Source organism: Acipenser ruthenus, chromosome 9 (assembly GCF_902713425.1).
Source record: "Acipenser ruthenus chromosome 9, fAciRut3.2 maternal haplotype, whole genome shotgun sequence".
Lineage (NCBI taxonomy): Eukaryota > Metazoa > Chordata > Actinopteri > Acipenseriformes > Acipenseridae > Acipenser > Acipenser ruthenus.
Genome location: NC_081197.1, coordinates 24401994 through 24422391, shown reverse-complemented (window position 1 = coordinate 24422391; position 20398 = coordinate 24401994). Strand labels below are relative to the sequence as shown.

Sequence of the window (20398 nt, the reverse complement as noted above, 5' to 3'; positions counted from 1 at the left end):
ACATTGGATCATTCAGAGATCCTCACTGAACTTCTGGAGAGAGTTTGCTGCACTGAAAGTAAAGGGGCTGAATAATTTTGCACGCCCAATTTTTCAGTTTTTTATTTGTTAAAAAAGTTTGAAATATCCAATAAATTTCGTTCCACTTCATGATTGTGTCCCACTTGTTGTTGATTCTTCACAAAAAATTACAGTTTCATATCTTTATGTTTGAAGCCTGAAATGTGGCAAAAGGTCGCAAAGTTCAAGGGGGCCGAATACTTTCGCAAGGCACTGTATATGCATTAGCCAAATCCAATCAATCAGCTAAAAAGGAGAGGAAGGAGCTCCTCCTTCCTCTCCTTTTTAGCTGATTGAATTTGTTGCCAGATCACATTGATGTGTTCTAAGCATTATGATTATTTGTTTATTTAGCAGACGTCTTTATCCAAGGCAACTTACAGAGACTAGGGTGTGTGAACTATGCATCAGCTGCAGAGTCACTTACAACTACGTCTCACCCGAAAGACGGAGCACAAGGAGGTTAAGTGACTTGCTCAGGGTCACACAATGAGTCAGTGGCTGAGGTGGGATTTGAACCAGGGACCTCCTTGTTACAAGCCCGTTTCTTTAACCACTGGACTACACAGCCTCCTGGGAAACCTGGAATGCCTGCTTTTTGTACTGAAGTGTCAGTGAAGCAGTTCTTTAATAGGTAATTTGACAATCTGAGCAATAATGCTGAAGAAAATCTTGCCTTCTACATTTAATAGGGAAATAGAGCGAAACTGACTGATGCTTGTAGAATCTTTTTCTTTAGATATAAAGACTTTTTTTCGGCTTCTCTCGGCTCCTATTGGTCTCACTCGGCCATTGAATGGTTTTCTCTGCTTTTTCCAGAGAAAAAACGACTAGAGACCGTTTTTTTACATCTTTTTGATGATAACGGACAGGGTCCGTCATTGGACCGGAAAGGGAAAATAATAATCTCGGACCAAGTCCGACATAGGACCGCAAAGAGTTAATGTTAATCGATCATCTTTAAAGCAGAAATTAAATCAACCAGCACATCACAAAGCAATTGTCAGCAAGGAAGCTCACACAGGCATCGCTCTAACTTTGTGTAACATTGATGACACTAAAAGCCCTTGTTCAGTACTGAACTATGGCCAGTTGAAATGGTCTTCTCTGCTAGGCTGGTGGCTATGAACTTAAATATTTAAAAAAAGAAAAATAAGTTTAAGTGATGAAAAACAGAAACCAGCCAAGAACTGGAAAGTAAATAACATGAATGGGTAAGAGAATAATATCCCCCCTCAGATCATCTTAGCCAATGAAATTCCAAGTAGAGTAGTCTTTTCCTTTTGTACAGTAGATTCCACGAACTTTAGCTTCAAACATCAGTTTAGTCAGAAAAAATGCTTTAAACAATTTGCCAAATGGTTTGTGTTTCGAAACAAAAATTGGTGTCAGTTTTGCATGTAAAAGTTGTTCACACTTTTGCAGTCTTAGCATGAATTTTATATTTTCATTTTAATAGTTAAGCATTTTCCAAACACGTTTTTTATAAGCAATTTATAAACAAAAATGAAAACACTGGCAGCACTTGTTTTAAACACAAAAAACAGTAGAATGAAGCACCTCTGATTAGTTGTAGTGGTGAAATAAGTATAGGCGAATTCAATGGTAAACTGTGCCTTTATGCTTGGATATATTTGGCAGACAGAGGCGAAATAATATGAGGAATCCATTCTTGTTAAATGGCAGTGATACACAAGGGTGAGAGCAAGCGCTTGCTTGTTGTCAGTATCCCAGGCAATAAATATGAACAGTACAGTATCAGAATACTTCACTTACCTCTTGTCCATTTCCGGATATTCTGGGTTGTAATCCACTCATTCGTGTCCTGTTGCTTGATATTTCAGGTGAAGGTGATGCACAAACAACTGCTCCTGTTCCACAATGCAATCTCAGCCTACTTTGCAGGGAACCAGCAGCAGCTTGAACAGACCCTCAAGCAATTCAACATCAAGCTAAAGCCCCCTGGTGCGGACAAACCATCGTGGCTGGAGGAGCAATGAGATCTCACTTTCCAAGGAACACACCGAATGACCAACAGACCAAGACAGCCAGTGAGCGCAGGGCCAGGGAAGGCCTGTAAAACAGCAGTGGTGGAGAAGTGGACTGTTCCCCTGTCCCCCTGTCCCCATCCCCCCCTCTTCTTGCGTTTTAAAGAACTTTCAGTTTTTCAAATGCCATGGCAGTTAGCATAAATATATATTTATGATGAGGTTTGTAATATTTGATTGAAAGTAATAGTCGGGTAACAGTTGCCATCCTTGTGACTGCAGCCAGCAGGGCAGCTTGGTGGCTATATCTATCTGTTCTATGTACTTCAGTCACTAGCTAACCCTGCTGATACCCAGAAAATCCAGCGTCTGGATAAGCGTCTTTTGTAATGAATTGTTTGCTTCTAATGGGATATTGTGACTCTACAGCCTGTGTAACAACCCAAGCCAGGTTCACAAGGTTTACCGTAACCTCTAGAATTTGGTTGAAATGCATATAATGATACTGATCCTTGAATTTGTCATGCAGAGTTCCAGATCAAATGCTATAATGATATTGAAATGGCTTTTTTCTGACCCCCTATAGGGGACAAATAATTACCATTCAGTCATTATCATAATAGAAAAAAATAACAGTTTGATAAAAAAAAAAAGCAATGCTGTGGTGGAATTTATAGGAAATTAAAAATGACTCGCCATCCAGGTATTTGGTCTGAAACACTGCATGGTGAATTCTGTGGTTCCCTTTCCATTATCGATTGGTTTGCTGGGGACACGCTATACAGAGGTATATCCCAATCGATAATGGAGAACATTTCTATTTCAGGGAACCAGGTTTGTGATGTTAGTATCTTTCATATGATACATTTACTATGATAACCCTGTTTTTTAACTTGGTCTATATATTCCATCTAGAAATTAAATATGCTCCTGCAGGAAGTTGGGGGTAAATCTGTTAATGAGTATTTGGTATGAATACAGGCAATATTTATGTATGTAAAAAAACAAAAGGTAATGTTTTTAAGAATCAGTTAAGTGTTTTGTGGAGCTGACCATGCAGCAGACATTTCAGTGGTAACACCGAGGGGCTCGGGCTGCTTCATTCTGACCACAAAGGATTCTCTACCTGGGAGCACATTATGTGTTTGTCATACAAACCACAACGCATCTTTTGCTGAACAAAGTTCCTGATTAACAGTATGACAAATTTTCATAGCGCAAATAAGCTATACAACCATTGCTCTCCATAATTACCACATTAAATATGTATTCCACTGTTCCAACAGACAAAGATATTAATACTACAAATCCCAGCATTACAAGAAAAACCTAGTTGAAATTTTTAGTAGCATTTGCATATCTTGTAAAAAAAGCAGATGCGAGAACCCACACCTCCCCCAACACCAATGTGTGAGAGGCAAGGAGTAACTTCAAATCCATATCTGTGACTTTACTGAGGCCCATTAAGAAAAGCTAGGAGATTTGGAGACAACATGGGCCAGTGGTAAGCACCCATCTCTTAAGCTAGAATGGTGTGAAGCAGTGATACCTGTTTTACAACCACATTAACACTATCAATATGCACTACTCATTTATTTACAAAGAAAAAAACTGTTAAAACTCTAATCCTGCAAACAAAATAAGGTGCAATTTACAGAGGTGGATAATGAATAATTAACGTGTATTTAAAAGTTGTCCTGGGTCTCAGTTTGCACATTAATCCTTGTAGAGAAGGAGATTGGGTGTAGAAGATAAGCCTACTTCAGCTTTTATTAGTGTGGCATTAATAATAAATTCCCATTTTAGTAACGAGTATCTATGAAGCAGCAATGGAGCCTTTTTTTCAGGTATTAAAAGTGTTCTTATTGGAGGGTTTTAGAACATTGAAAATATTTTAAAAGAATGGTACACTGTTTCTGTTTCAATTTATTTGTTTTTTTGAAACTTTTAATTATACAGTTTATGACCACTAGATGGCAGTCTAATATAAGAAATGACAAAGGGAATGGGTTCCTTAAAATACACCTTTACCTGGATTCCTCACTTTAAATTGGGCACCCATTTTCTCTTTCCAGAATGAGAGCTCTGGGGTTCTACATTTCTGTGGCACTCTTCTCTGCCACGGATCTTCTCTATAGCTGTAGTAGCGAGCAGCTTACCATCACTTAATACACCAGTATAATATGCCTTCCTTGTAAATATGGTCACTGAGGTTGAACCCAAAATGTTCCTCACCTTAAGCCGCTGTACTTACGGTTATCCTACCTGAACTGTAACCAGATGAGACCAGTCCCATGAGCATACCAAGTCCCATAGTTGACCCAAATAAAGGGGTGCTTATGGACCATGTTTTTGTCTTTTAACTATTTCTAGTGATAGATTTCAGGCACTCCATAGGTAGTTTTAATTATTAGACAGAAAAAATGAAAGGTTTATATTATTTGCGTACAATCAATATTTTTTTCAGGCTGCTCTGTGATATTGTAGTGTATGAATGATTGTATATATGTAATGATATTTAAAATAATAAAAAATGAGTTTCTGTGGAATTTCACCATTCGTCCTTGCACTCCTCATTAGTGACACAGATTTAAAAAAAAAAAAAAGCAGCAGCAGCAAAATAGTAAAAACATTACACAAAGCCGTTTGCAGAATGAAATGTCTGGATATGTTATTTGCAGAACATTGTTTTATCTTGTAAGTTTTTAAAATTTAGACTTTTGGTTAATAAAGCAAGTTTCAAGTTGCAATATGGGCAATATGCAATTTCCTCTTCTGGCTTTAAAGACGATACCCAGCAGCTGAGTCTTTGCTGTTGTTTCTCTTAATTGCTTGTTGTGGCCTGGGACTGCTTATCTCAACACTTTGGATTAAGTTTAGTGGATTTAATAGCCTTTCTTTACAATTTCAACACAATCACTAGTTGACCTGAAAAAAGAAACAAGGACCAGGGGTCACAAATGAGGATTAGATAAAGGGGCATTCAGAACAGAAAATAGGAGGCACTTTTTTACACAGAATTGTGAGGGTCTGGAACCAACTCCCCAGTAATGTTGAAGCTGACACCCTGGGATCCTTCAAGAAGCTGCTTGATGAGATTCTGGGATCAATAAGCTACTAACAACCAAACGAGCAAGATGGGCTGAATGGCCTCTCTTTTGTAAACTTTCTTACGTTCTTATGCACATGACTTTACAATTACAGGTCTGCACTTGAACATGTTAAAGCAGTCCCTATTCAGCGCACACACGGATATGTTCTGTTTGAGAGCTTTGCTATTCAGCACACACACGGATATGTTCTGTTTGAGAGCTTTGCTATTCAGAGTACACACTGATATGTTCTGTTTGAGAGCTTTGCTATTCAGCACACACACTGATATGTTCTGTTTGAGAGCTTTCCTATTCAGAGCACACACTGATATGTTCTGTTTGACAGCTTTGCTATTCAGAGCACACACGGATATGTTCTGTTTGAGAGCTTTGCTATTCAGCACACACACACTGATATGTTCTGTTTGAGAGCTTTGCTATTCAGAGTACACACTGATATGTTCTGTTTGAGAGCTTTCCTATTCAGAGCACACACTGATATGTTCTGTTTGAGAGCTTTGCTATTCAGCACACACACGGATATGTTCTGTTTGAGAGCTTTGCTATTCAGCACACACACTGATATGTTCTGTTTGAGAGCTTTGCTATTCAGCACACACTGATATGTTCTGTTTGAGAGCTTTGCTATTCAGCACACACACTGATATGTTCTGTTTGAGAGCTTTGCTATTCAGCACACACACTGATATGTTCTGTTTGAGAGCTTTGCTATTCAGAGCACACACGGATATGTTCTGTTTGAGAGCTTTGCTATTCAGAGCACACACTGATATGTTCTGTTTGAGAGCTTTGCTATTCAGAGCACACACTGATATGTTCTGTTTGAGAGCTTTGCTATTCAGAGCACACACTGATATGTTCTGTTTGAGAGCTTTGCTATTCAGCACACACACTGATATGTTCTGTTTGAGAGCTTTGCTATTCAGCACACACACTGATATGTTCTGTTTGAGAGCTTTGCTATTCAGAGCACACACGGATATGTTCTGTTTGAGAGCTTTGCTATTCAGAGCACACACGGATATGTTCTGTTTGAGAGCTTTGCTATTCAGAGCACACACGGATATGTTCTGTTTGAGAGCTTTGCTATTCAGAGCACACACTGATATGTTCTGTTTGAGAGCTTTGCTATTCAGCACACACACTGATATGTTCTGTTTGAGAGCTTTGCTATTCAGAGTACACACTGATATGTTCTGTTTGAGAGCTTTGCTATTCAGAGTACACACGGATATGTTCTGTTTCTGAGAGTTCAATGATTTATCATTTTTTTGCCAAGAAAACCAATGTACTCTCATTATTGCATATTTTCATTAGGTTTGTATTATCATTAACAAACACAGAAAATGTACATTAAATACCTATTATGCACAAAAAAATAGCTGTCAATAAATCAGTATGAGTTAAAACACAAAGATTGTTCATCAAAGCTGCTTCTGTAGGAAGTAGAACCTTAGTTAAACCTGCTTATATTAACCACTGAGGTAATTTATATACAGCTCATTTAACACTGAAAATGTATAGTGTAAGCATAAGGGTCACTATAGACAAGGCATTCTTCTCTATAGGTTTGACTATTTGTAGAAAAAGTGTAAGCTGTTACATAATTAGACATGCAAGTGGATATCACAAGGATGAAAAAGTTTCAAATCAAACCATTGTGAGAAAATTAAGAAATGCTTAATCAAAGACCTGCTGTTAAAATCTGGCCGATTCAACATATCCCTATATTCTAGGGGCCTGAATTAACCGCTTAACCTCCTTGTGCTCCGTCTTTCGGGTGAGACATAGTTGTAAGTGACTCTGCAGCTGATGCATAGTTCACACACCCTAGTCTCTGTAAGTCGCCTTGGATAAAGGCGTCTGCTAAATAAACAAATAATAATAATAATAATAATAATAATAATAATAATAATAATAATAATAATAATAATAATAATAATAATAATGACATCTATTCTAAAACTACTGCTTACTGATGAAACGCTTCGCATGGACACATGAGCCCTGCGCTCAAAAAATGAACTACAAGACAAACAAATAAATACATAATTTAAACGATTGTAGTATAATAGTGATAATGATGTTGCTTTGGTGTGTTCCTCTATAATAATGGCCTCCGCTTCGGGCTTTATTGACTTGGAGTTCTATTATTACCTTGTAAAACACCACTGCAATGCCATTATCCCTTAAGTATAGTACACAATGTACTGTCAACATGGCCTGTGAATTAAATGAAATGCAATAATGAGTGAGAACTCTAATAATGACAATAGTAATATGTAAAAAAAGTAGGTGGTATGTAAGGCCTACACAAAAAATAAAAAATAAAAATAATTTTAGTAGAATTGCATCACACTATGTAAGCAATAAGACCCGACAGAGTGGGCGTTATTGGGCAATAACAGTCTGCTCAAGGGCGTAATGTCCGGTATTTCTCAATACCACCCACCCTGGAGGGTCTTATTTACAAAATGGGCAACTGTTACGAAAAAAAAAGACAGAAACCAGTTTTGTGTTTTAAAAAGGTGGCTCAAGGATATCTGTCCAAGTGAAAAGGCACTTTTATGCTGGTACTTTTTATTTCCTGGTCAGCTGTTGAAAGTTAATGTTTCCCCCTGCCAAGGGTACTAGCCAATGAGATGCCAGTAAATAAAAAGGCAATTTTCTAAACATAACTAATATATGTGTGTCTTTTTTAAGTACAACATATTTTAAAACAGAAATGTACTTCTATCTAAGACGCTCACCCAATAGTCATTAGCAAATTTTAGCCCACTTACATTTTTTACGTATATGGGTTTTACACTCATAACATCTTCTTAATGTGCAAGAATGTAGTTGATTAAGATTGCATTGGTCACAGTCGTGTCATCACACAGTCTAATCGCTAATAATTATGCTGTCAGGACCTTGCCCTATTCTTGTATTTATATGAGCATATACGCAATGTGTTCCATAAATCACGTTATGATTGGCTATATTTATTTACTCTACAGCTGAAGAATTGTAACCAATTTAATACGACCCAATGTGACTTTGTATCAAATAGTGCAGTTGAACTTGTGTGCCCCACTCCATTAAGAATAACTGTGGATTTAGACATACAGAAAGTGTCTGTGCTCCAGCTGTAATAATACTGGAAAGCTTAGAACGTTAAAGAAAAAAAACGTATCTTATTATGAGAGGAAAACTTTATTTTGGTAACAGGTGTGTAGTTCAACTGCACAAAAGGCCATAGTCTTGTCACCTTATCTGCTTGTTTCACAGACCGTTAGCACTAATCTTATAATTTTTAGAATGGTAGTCCAGGATTTGGGCTCTGAAACCAGTCATGTTAAGGTCAATGAATGGAAGTAAAATGCACGGTAGGCTTGCGTTAGATAGTGGTACCATAATTTGGTTGATATATTGGTTAAATAAGGTAGCATAAGTACCCACACTGATTTTAACATAGCTATGTGAAATGCATTTAAAAAAAGTTCTAGACCGTAGTCCACAGGTAGAGAACAAGAACCAGCGCATTGAGGGTTAAACCTGGGCGTGTAAGTAATGAAAAGGTGTGCTTAATTGGGGCGGCGCCTTACAGCTCAGCAAAACAGTGTTTTATGGGAAAAGTTAGGAGATCGTGGAGCGTCTGATAACGGTGGATTAAAAAAAAAAAGAAAAACTGAAGATATCAAAACTAACCTACTGAAGTTCACTCTGATATGGCTTGGTATGTACACCACTTTTTTTTTCTTTCTAATCGTGGGTGTTTGTTGGTACTGGTAGTTCAATTGCTTGAGACACGTTTCATTGCCAGCTCTGGATTATATATATATATATATATATATATATATATATATAGTGTGTGTGTATATATGTATGTATGTATGTATGTATGTGTAATATATATATATATATATATATATATATATATATATATATATATATATATATATATATATATATATATATATAATGTGTAGTAGGTAGGTAATGTCTAATTTAGTATTGACAATACATGTATTTTTACACATTACACAGGCAGCTCAAGTGACGACAGACGTTCACCTGAAAGACATTTTAAAAAGGGATACGATTTTATATTATATTCTCATTATGCAAGTTAGGTGGTTGCGTGTTATCATTGTTCACGAATAACTTGTATGTTCCTATTTACCGAGTTAATTTCTCTAATTAGCAGCTGGGAGCACTAGGTTAAATTTCGAACAGACGCGGAGCTCAGAACGTCGAAGTTTCGAAGTTTCAAACTCTTACTAGCAGTCGCGCAGTATCTGTATTTATCTTATTGGCTTTGGGAGTATAAAAAAAGTTTTCTACAGATGTTATAGTCCTATATATTTGAAAAAAAACTGCTAAAGTGAGCTGGAATCATTTTTTAAATACGATTATTTAATAATAAACGTACGTTACTTGCAGCGTAATACAGTACTTAACAGCCATTCAGTTTTATGCCAAAATGAAAAAAACAACAACACATACATATCAAAATAAATACATTTCTGTATTTGTTTCGATATTTATTTATTTATTAATTTTTTTTTTATTATTAAAGCGATGTTATGAAACGGTTTGAAAAATAACACCCTCGGATTGGTTAAACAGCATCGCCTGACCGTGCGAATGAGCCGCTTCACACTGTATAAATCAATACGCACAACAAACTGCCAATAATAATAATGTTGTACTTTTAAAATACTTAGTTAATAAACAAAAAGGATCAAAGAAGGAATTTGTAAAGAAACACAACTGAGATTGTAGTAAGTTGTATATATAAATGTATTGTCCAGCCCTATTCTGACAGCTGGAGAATTGGACTACTACTGGTACCACGAAAAAAAAAAAAAAAAAAAAAAAAAAAATCCTACAACTGTATAATTACTGGGTCATTCCATGAAACCAGTACGATTTGAGTATATTTTAAGTATTGGGTCACCAAAATCTAATTTAAAAAGCTTTTTTTATATAAATTGAAGTGTCCCCTGTAATGAAGTGTAAGAAATATTACATTAATTTCATCTTTAATATCAGAAAATATCTTGTTTTCAACTGACACCAAGCATTTTGTCATGTCCTCTGCGGCCTTCACTGAATTTGTACTTGGAATATGACTAATAAAAATGCCAAATAATGCATACATTTTGCCATTGATCTAAACATCTATTTGTGCTCTTTTGATGAGTGTATGTTTTCCATATAAATGCATGATTATTGATTAAAATCACAATATTTAGTTGCGTACCTCAGTCTAGCCTCAACCCTGTTACGCCAACCAATCTCCCCCCATAAAAACAGTGAACTTATCCTTGTGTGACATCATCAACTGGAAGCTATGTCATACAAGTCTTCTGAACAACATGGTGCAAAGACAGGCGAGTTATCACATTCTTTTATATCTATATTTTATAAATTTTTATTGTTAGATTGGGGCCGTCGAGCTCAACAACTCAACTCTGTTAGAAATAGAGATAGAAAACTATTACTTATCAAAACTATCTTTTTTTATTGCAAAAAATATATGCAATTTTTTAATTTCATACATGCCATGTGGTCTCCTGTTCGTCACCACATGAGGAGCAGTGGCCATTTTGAGCCAAAAAACCCCATCACACTCAACCCCATTACTCCACACCTACTTGCACAGGTTTAAAAGACACTTGTTCAACATTAAACAGCAGTATGTCTACTGCAGAGAGCTGAAGGAACGCATGTCAATGACACCTGTAAATACAGCTCTGAGATACAAGCTGTCCACTTTGGGGCCTCACACCAGCAGGCCACTCTGCATACAGGGGTGCTGTACATAGGTGAAAAACCAGAGCCCATATGCTTCAGCACCATCTTCCCCTCCAGGCACAAAGGCCCTCCAGCAGTATGGCAACACTTCGATCCAGTGCTGGATTACCTTCAGGCCACACATCCGCAAGTGACTGTGCTGCACTTTTTTTTAGTGATGGCCCCTGTACACAATACAAGCAAAGAGGCAACTTCTTCCTTTTCAGCACGGAATTGGACAGAAGCAGCTTCAAGGCTGGCACTTGGAATTTTTTTGAGTCAAGTCATGGCAAAAAGGGGCTCCTGATGGTATCGGGGGAACCTTAAAAAGAACAGTTGACATGTTGGTGGCTAAGGGCCGAGATATCCCTGATGCACATGAGCTCTTCAAGGCCCTGACTGAGACAAACACAACAGTGAAATTGTTCTTTGTGAAGAGTGAGAACGTAGAGAATGCATTGGAGAAGATGCCAACCCAGATACCAGCAGTGCCATCAACAATGAGGATCCACCAGGTGATTACTCTTGCTCCAAGAGAGCTGCTGTATCGTGATGTCAGCTGCATGTGCTCAACACAGAAACAACTTGACTGCAAGTGCTTCAACACACAGCATTTCAGTTTCAGCAGGAAGGTTCCAACTGCTGCGCCACAGCCAGCTAGTGAAGGAAAGCCACAACCAGTGAAGGAAATCCAGTGGGGAAGTCCAGGGCTGCTTGGGCAGTGGTGTATGCTCAGATACAGTGGAGACCTATATCCAGGCATCATCCTTAACACAGATGTGTATGCATGGCGTTGGATCAAACAGATTCTTCTGGCCTGTTCGTGATGACATCCTCTGGTACCTGTTTGATGTCCTTGAAATCATTCCACCCCCACAGCCTGTGACATCCCGCCACGTAGAGATCTTGAAAAAGGTGTGAGACAGACTTTCGGGATGAACGCCATGAAGCAAGACACACACACACCAAAAGTGTCTACCTGTGAGACCTGCTTCATGGTGCCCCTGAGTGTCTCCATGTCCACACACACACACCCCAAAAGTATGTAACTACCTGTGAGACTTGTGAGTGTCTCCATGTGCAGACTATGTTTTTATGATTCTGATGACCGTATATAAGAAATACAATGTTTATAGAACATCTTTGTGTGAATTTGAGAGTAAACAAAACCAATTTATATGGAAGCCCTATTTGTCTCTTCAACCCCGTTACCATCTTCAACCCCGTTACCCTTGTCTCAACCCTGTTACATGACAATTTTGTGATAAAATGTTGGTAAGGTTATGGAATATGAATTCAGTGTTTGTTGAGCTCAGTTTGAAATGTTTAGAGCAATCATGAGAATGTGTTGATTTTAGTTCAAATTCTGAAGTAAAACCATACTTTTGATAAAAAAATGATGAGGCCGCTGACACACAAAGTGTCCATTTGAGGCTTTAGTATAGCAAAAGTGTGATTTTATATGAATTTTATATTTGCAATTATTGAATTTGTTTGAGGGACATGTGATTAATAAGAAAATGTTGATTTTATTTCAAGAATCTTTTTAAAGTCATATTCAGACAACTTCCATAGTGTCCGTAACGGGGTTGAAGACAAATGGTGTCCATATCAGAAGAACATGGCTGATAATAATAGGGCTTTGGTGCCTGAGATGGGGAAATGTGTTTTCTTGGAGGTTAAATATGTCCATCATGTTGTGGGGTGTTTAGAAAAATTATTTATTTTAGTAAAAAATTTAAAAATGTCAAAGTCCAAATCGTACTGGTTTGGTGGAATGACCCTACTACTAATAATAATGATGACAATAAAACTGATGGATATATAGGAATGTTCTATAACTCTGATCTATAGACTTTACAAGTCCAACCTTTATTTTACAACGGAGTTGCCGAAGGTCAGGGTGGTAACCTTATCAAAACAAGCCCTGTTTTGTAATGGGACAGCCCAGGGTTGCCAGATTTCTACAGTGTTTATAGCCCAAAGTCACTTCAAAACTAGCACAATTTGATGATTTTCTTTTTTTTTTTACTGAAACCAAGCTTATTACTATTAACATGTAGCCCTATCCTTTAATGCTGCTATTGTTTCCCAAAGAAGAAAACAGTTCAATATTTTATAGTTATGCCACCAATCTAATTAGATGATCACATCAATTAAACAGCCACAACAATTAAATGCACCTAACAAATTGCAAACAAATTGCAAAACTGCAAAAAATAGAGCCAACAGCTTGCCTTTCTTTTTAAATAAACACAAAAAAGTTAAATTAATTGAAAGTATGCCCCATGCATTGAAATAACACATAAAAAACATTTTTAACTTCTTACCTTCAAACTCCTCGTGCAAGGGCCAGGTGTATCTCAAGTCGATTTTAAATATGTACAAAGAAAAAAGTCCAAAAGAGAAAAGTGTGTACAAAATAAAACATTTTTACTTTGTTTTTTTTATTTGTTTTGGTTTCAAAAAAGCTCCTCTGAGTCTGCACCATCTTCTGCGTTATTTGCTTCATAGATGTCGCCTGTAAACAGTGACAGCATTGCTTTGGATGGCTGGAATTGGTTGCAGCAACACTTACGCTGCATATATGCTCTGACCCCAAGAATGTTTTCCAACAATTTCTCTTGCATTCGGTTCCTTAGTTTGGTTTTGATTAGGGTCATTTGTGAAAAAGCATGTTCCACTGATGCATTGCTAAATGGTAGGGCTAAAAGAGATAAGGCAAACAGACCAAGTTCAGTGAAATCTTTATCACCAGCTGCATCGATGTGTTTAGCCACTTCAACCCAGAACTCTTCAATTTGGCTGTCTTCAGTGTGCTCCCAGTGTACATTGTTCAAAGCTCGCCATTGCTGTTCGAGTTTGCCAAGATCTCCATTGTAAAATGGCAAAAATGATAAATTTGCCAGCTGTGGCTTTTTGGAATTGAGTACAACAGTTGGGCTGAGAATGGTAAGTGACTCAAGTTGCTGGATATTGGGAGGCAATCTGTTTGATCTCTTTCAGAAACTCAAACATGTGGTCTCTGCATCTGTGTTTGATATCCTCTGCTTTCTGAGGTTCGATCATTGATTCTGACAGTTCTAACTGGAACTTGATCCCGAAGTCCACTGCTGAAAGTGGCAAGCTGTTTCTGTCGGACGTTATGTCAAAATCCATTACAGATGACCATGTTGGGAAAATCGTGAGGTTTCATGATTCGTTGGATCAAACTGCGGTAAAATGTCATTAAATCGGCAAGAAGTTTCGCTGGATTGGCACTGTCAAGCTGAAACAGCTTGTTTATTCTGTTGACCTCAGTGACGAGGGGCTGAAGAAAAACCAGATACATTGTGTTTACGGCGTCTGAATACATCTGGTACAGTAGTTCAGCACTGTAGTTCATTTCAGTGTCCTTTGTAAGCTGAAAGTGCAGCTTTAGCTCTTCATACTGAGAAAGCAATTGTTACTAACTGGCAGATACAGGTGACTATCTCCCAGTTAGCAACAATTAACCAATGAATTAACTCTGGCGAGGGTCACCTTCTGCATGGGGTTTTTAAATAAATAAACCAAACACAAACGCACAGCTTTTCACCATCATCTTAAATAATAAATAATCATGTCGGATGGCTTTCATCTGTCTGCACATAAACACAATATATTTAAATAATAATTAATAATAAAAATAATAAATGAATACCTACATAAATAATAAAATGCACACAAGGGGTGGGCACCCGTCACAAAGTGAAACGGGGCTTGACTTCAAACCACATGACATGAAGCTGTTCTCTGATTGCTCGGTTGTGTAGTTGTCGCGCAACGAATTCGCAAAAATAGCTGCCACAGGATCAAGAAGCTCTGCCACAGGATGAGGGATGTAATTTACTAACATTTTCTTTGCAAGTTTTGCTGACATTTAACCTCATATAACAGTGTTCAGTTTAACCACTACACCTTTGAATAAAATGAGTTTGTTTGAAAAACTGTGCATACGTTATTTGTAATTCAAGAAAATGTGACTTTATTGGTAGGGGGTGAATACTTCTGCAAACCACTGTATATACAACTCCAAAAATATTCCACAGAATAGAACTCTCACAAAACGGCTAGTTGCTTTTTCAAACAACTCTACTCACACAGCACACAGGCAGCGCCGCGGCAGACACACAATCCATCCATTTTTTTTTTTTTTAAAGGTGCAGTTGCAAATCGGAATTCCATTCCCAAAATGCCAGTTCCGTTACCAATGCCTAATTCCGCGATCGTGGAAAATCAGTAGCCGTACAGCTGTATTCTATGATTCTGTCAGTTAAGTTCGAATTCTGTTGTTGTCCAATAATAAATGGTTTCTCTTCCACATTTAATACAGGACATACTGATTCATAGTGGAATCTATTAAGTTTATTTAAATAGTCATTGTTTAAAACATTAAAAGGGAAGTTTGAGAAAACTAACATTGTGTGTGTGTCAAGATTATCCTTGTATTGTATTTGTCCTAATTTCAGCAGTTTTGATCTGCCTGTTCAGTAGATTGAACCCAGTCTATCTACAGTAAGTACACATCTGTTTTCTTAGATTATGTTTTTGTCAACTTGTATTACTTTTTGTACAATGAAGATGAAGAGTTTCACTGTTTTAACCTTTGTAATGTCTGATACAGACCACACACCTTTAGATGGTGTCTTCACAGTATTTCACAGCTGTATTCTATAAGAATATAAGAACGTTTTCAAACGAGAGGAGGACATTCAGCCCATCTTGCTCCATTTGGTTGTTTAGTTGCTTATTTATCCCAGAATCTCATCAAGCAGCTTCTTGAAGGATCCCAGGGTGTCAGCTGCAACAACATTACTGAGGAGTTGGTTCCAGACCCTATATATATTGCATCACAGGTTTGCTGTTTCTTGCATTAGAATTATTTGAATGCCTTTGGTAAGACAGAAACTTGACGGCATCAAAATACTCTGGACGCTGACACTTTGACATGATGCGCTCAGTGTAAAAAGACCTTTACTCTTCTCCTGCACTAATCTCTGTCTTTTCATTTTCGTTTAAAGTGGGAGGCTAGAAATCCTAAGTAGAAGGCCCCCCTGCCTTCTACTTAGGATTTCTAGCCTCCTACTTGGTCCTCCCCCAGGGTGGCTGCAGAGTCATCCACAAACTTGACTTAGCACACTGTAAATTAAGTAAAGACCACATATTTAAGCAAACTCCGTTTTTGGTTTTGCAATAATTTATTACACCCAGAAAAAAGTGGTGAAAGAAAGACCGAACCAGACACTAACGAAACAGAGAAATTATATTTCAGACACAAAAACAAACAGTCACACTATATAGATACTATAATACCAAGTGAGACAGAAGAGAAAAACGTGATGCAAGATTATTAATTGGTAGTAAATTTGAATACAGAAAAGTTAAGCCATGAGCTGTGTTGTGTTGCATTTTTTCTTTTGCATTTTATACAAAAAAACTAAACAAAAACAAGACACATTTTAAGTTTCTAAAAATATTCATGGAACCAACCAGTCCTTACATTTATTTTAAGACTTCCAAGATTCTGAGTATACATACCTTACCATGTCACAGTTTCTCATTAACTAGAGTCAGAGAATATGCAAGTGCATTAATAAATAAATAAATACATTTTTAAAAATGCGCTTGTGAGAACTGCGATTTCGAACAAAATTTTACAGTTTTCAGAAGTTCGTTTCTGTTGCATTTTCTGTAAACATTAATGCGATTTCTACAGTAAGTTGTATTTTTTCTTTAGTTTTAATATATATATATATATATATATATATATATATATATATATATATATATATATATATATATATATATATATGTGTATGTCTTAACTGTTGCTTGATTAAAATAAATACAAATAACAAATGTATTGGCATTTACTTGAACAGCATAGCGTGAAATAAAGTCTAGTACATAAGTATCAAGTTATAGGTATATGAAATGGAAAAACATAACTACAGTACGTCAAATGGAAAAGAGTAATGTTGAAACGGAAAATCACTTTGTGTACAAATTACACACACAAATGGTTTTGGATATTTCTTATTTATACAGATTAGCACAAACAGACATACCACTTCCTTAGGAGATTAGCATGAGCTTTTATAGGAAATCGTGAGCAGCTTCCCTTTTTGGCTGGTGCTTGCAAAACACTGCAATACATGGCTTGCTAGCTTTAATTTGTATTAAAGTACGACCACTTACTATAGAAATCACATTAATGTTTATGTAGTACCCTGGACAAGGGTACAAGTTATTAATGTAGATTGTATACACTCTATTTATGACTTTCAATATGTAATACTGTTTTAGCTCAATTTTGTCAGAACATGTTGCCACGAGAGGCACTCAGATCGATGAGCCAACTATACAGCTGGCGAGTGCCTAGGAGTAAAAAGTTTCAAAGTGAATGCGAACGCAGAGTTAACCCATTCATTAATGCCTACATGTTTATACTGTGTATCTATGTTTGCACCATGCCTTTTAGCACCCTGAAAGCCTGGACCCCCCAATGGTTTGCTTTGTTTTGACGCACAGTAGACGGTGCCACACCAGCGCGTCGATACCCAAGCGTCAATTCGCTTTCCCCCCAAAAAAAGTAGCTGTGAAAATACCCCCCCCCCCCCCCCCCCACTGTTGTTCTTGCCTAATATACAAAGAAAATAAGGCTGTGTTTTGGGAAGCCATGCTAAGTGTGACATCAACAGCAGAGGAGGAGGAGGAAGAGATTCGTACTGTACAGTTTGAACATACATTTCCATTTAACTTGAACGTCTTAAAGGAAATTTAGATAGTCTTCTAAAAATAACGAACCTTTGTCTTTAGTCATCTCAAGTAGCGTGCCTAGTTAAACATATAGATAATGACAGTGTGTGTTTGTGTGGGGTTTTTTTTTTTTTGGGTTTACTTTTTATCTGCATTTTCTTTGTAATCTGTCAATAATATTACTTGACCTCAGTTTTACAGCATCTGATTATGCAGCAAAACTAAGATCTGACCGGTACATCTTGTTGCTCATATAGTGATATTTTTCATTTAATAAAGACTGAATCAGCAAAACAAAGCAAGGTTTCAGATCGATCTGCTAAGTCCATGCATAAGACATTTTACAATGCTATAACATATACTCGCTGTATTTCGTACACTTGGAGTAAAAAAGACGATCTTGCATAGAAACAGATAGTCATACAATTTCATAACTCTGCTGTACGGTTACTGACTCGGGTACAGTGTATTATTGTACAGTTCGACCTTCATAACTCTGCTGTACGGTTACTGACTCGGGTACAGTGTATGATTGTACAGTTCGACCTTCATAACTCTGCTGTAACGGTTACTGACTCGGGTACAGTGTATGATTGTACAGTTCGACCTTCATAACTCTGCTGTACGGTTACTGACTCGGGTACAGTGTATGATTGTACAGTTCGACCTTCATCACCAACATCGCTTGTAAGATCGAAACTGGTCCATTACGATTCACGGTGTCATAAGCCTGGAAACAAAATGCCCCCAGAGAAGGAATGTTTTACTATAACAATAAAAAAGTTTTACTCGACTTACATACGTTTGTGGAAATTGACACTTTTATTGGAAGAAAATAAACATTTTGAATACTATTCACTAGAACATAGGAGCACTGTAAAAAAAGATTTATTTGTTAAATAGGAGTAGCAGTGTGGAGTAGTGGTTAGGGCTCTGGACTCTTGACCGGAGGGTTGTGGGTTCAATCCCCAATGGGGGACACTGCTGTTGTACCCTTGACCAAGGTACTTTACCTAGATTGCTCCAGTAAAAACCCAACTGTATAAATGGGTAATTGTATGTAAAATAATGCGATATCTGTATAATGTGAAATAATGTATAATGTGATATCTTGTAGCAATTGTAAGTCGCCCTGGATAAGGGCGTCTGCTAAGAAATTAATAATAATAATAATAATAATAATTAAATAACTATTTTAAGCGGCTCATCTGGCAAAGTAGACTGCAATTTATTTAAATGAGAAGGCTGAATCTACCACTCTGCTGCTATGCAAGCAATATATTTCAGTTTTTTATTTTTCTTAAATATTTCCCAACATAAAACCAATGTCACCTTACAGTAATTGATTTTGAGTTTCGGTGTTTTAAAATAAAATATCAAACAGAACGAAATTTCAATGTACCATTTGTAATTCAGTAATATGAGAGAATTGGTGAGGGGTCTGAATACTTTTGCAAGGCACTGTGTGTGTGTGTGTGTGTATATATATGTATGTGTGTGTGTGTGTATTATATATATATATATATATATATATATATATATATATATATATATATATATATATATATATATATATATATATATATATAAATATATATAAAATATATAATTATACTGTATCATACTGCATAGAAATACAATGGATCAGCTTTTCAAATTGATATTGTTCTGCACTCATGTCCTGCCTGATTATAGGAGAATGTAAGAAACATTTTAAAAGTGTATCTGGATTTTGTGGATGGTGGTGGAGGTTCAGTTTTTATGTGGGCTATTGTAGATGGTGTGAAATCATACCATCTACTTTTATTTAAGCCACATTGTGAATGTACAGCCCATCTTAAAAACGTACTAATTTGTGTATCGGAGAATGATGGAGCTAGATGCCAGCATGCAGTCTGTAAAAACCTGAGGCGGATTTCAACTTGTGCAAAAGGTGTCTGCGAGGTAGGAACATAATGACAGCGTGTCAGAGGAGGGAACATCACCATGTGTGCTGCTACAACCCAAGATGGGGTCATTTCTCTCCGTCCAGTGATTGGCCAATATAATACTGAGCGGCTCCTGGTATTTCTTGAAACACTTCATGCTCAGCTTGTCCAGCCGCACATAGACAACCGGGAAGCAGTGAAGGAGGAGAGCCCACAACATTTGTCATTGTATGAGACCATGTCAGTTTTCATCCTGCACTGCAGGTGCAACAGTGGTTTCTTGTTTCTTTCTTCCTCTCTACTCCCCCTTCCTTAACCCTATTTTTCTCTTGTTGGAGATGGAAAGTATTAGGGGTGTTTCTGAATATGAATTCATTTTCAGATATGCTTGAATAATGGTCTTCTTCCTAATATTAGTAATGGCCGAATAGTGTCGGGCAGTATTCGTTGCAAACAAAGTGTTTTGAAGTGTCTCTCATTTCAACCACGCCTCCCTCTGCAGTCTGTGACACTGGAAGCCAGTCGGTGTGGGGAAGAAGGTCGAGCTGGTCTGTGTCACTGTACAGAGTCAATGCTTCAGTTCATTCGATTCGAGAGGACTATATAAGGAAAAGTAAAGTTGGAATTGTACTTAAATTTCTTTCAACGTGTCAAGAAAAAGTTTGTGTTATAAATAAAATATATTTTTTGGATGGGGTAGTTTTTTGGAGTGTTGGCATTTTTTTAAACTTTGTGAAAATATAAATGT

General features: G+C 37.1%; 2 protein-coding genes across 12 annotated transcripts in view; both read left to right on the top strand.

The window, feature by feature from the left end:
- The window catches only part of arfip2b (ADP-ribosylation factor interacting protein 2b), an 86726-nt gene extending 82124 nt beyond the window's left edge, over positions 1–4602 (top strand). For all 10 annotated transcript variants that reach the window (XM_059029731.1, XM_059029734.1, XM_059029733.1 and 7 more), the window contains one exon: positions 1905–4602. In XM_059029731.1, the coding sequence (XP_058885714.1) occupies positions 1905–2060 (156 nt within the window). In that variant the 3' untranslated portion in view covers positions 2061–4602. The remainder of the gene's footprint in view (positions 1–1904) is intronic.
- A 3973-nt stretch (positions 4603–8575) lies between these two features.
- fhdc4 (FH2 domain containing 4) overlaps positions 8576–20398 on the top strand; it is a 96471-nt gene continuing 84648 nt past the window's right edge. The window contains exon 1 of one of the 2 annotated variants that reach the window (XM_059029730.1): positions 8576–8879. The gene's annotated coding sequence lies outside the window, so the exon portion shown is untranslated. The remainder of the gene's footprint in view (positions 8880–20398) is intronic. The other variant, XM_034008496.3, reaches the window with a different exon arrangement.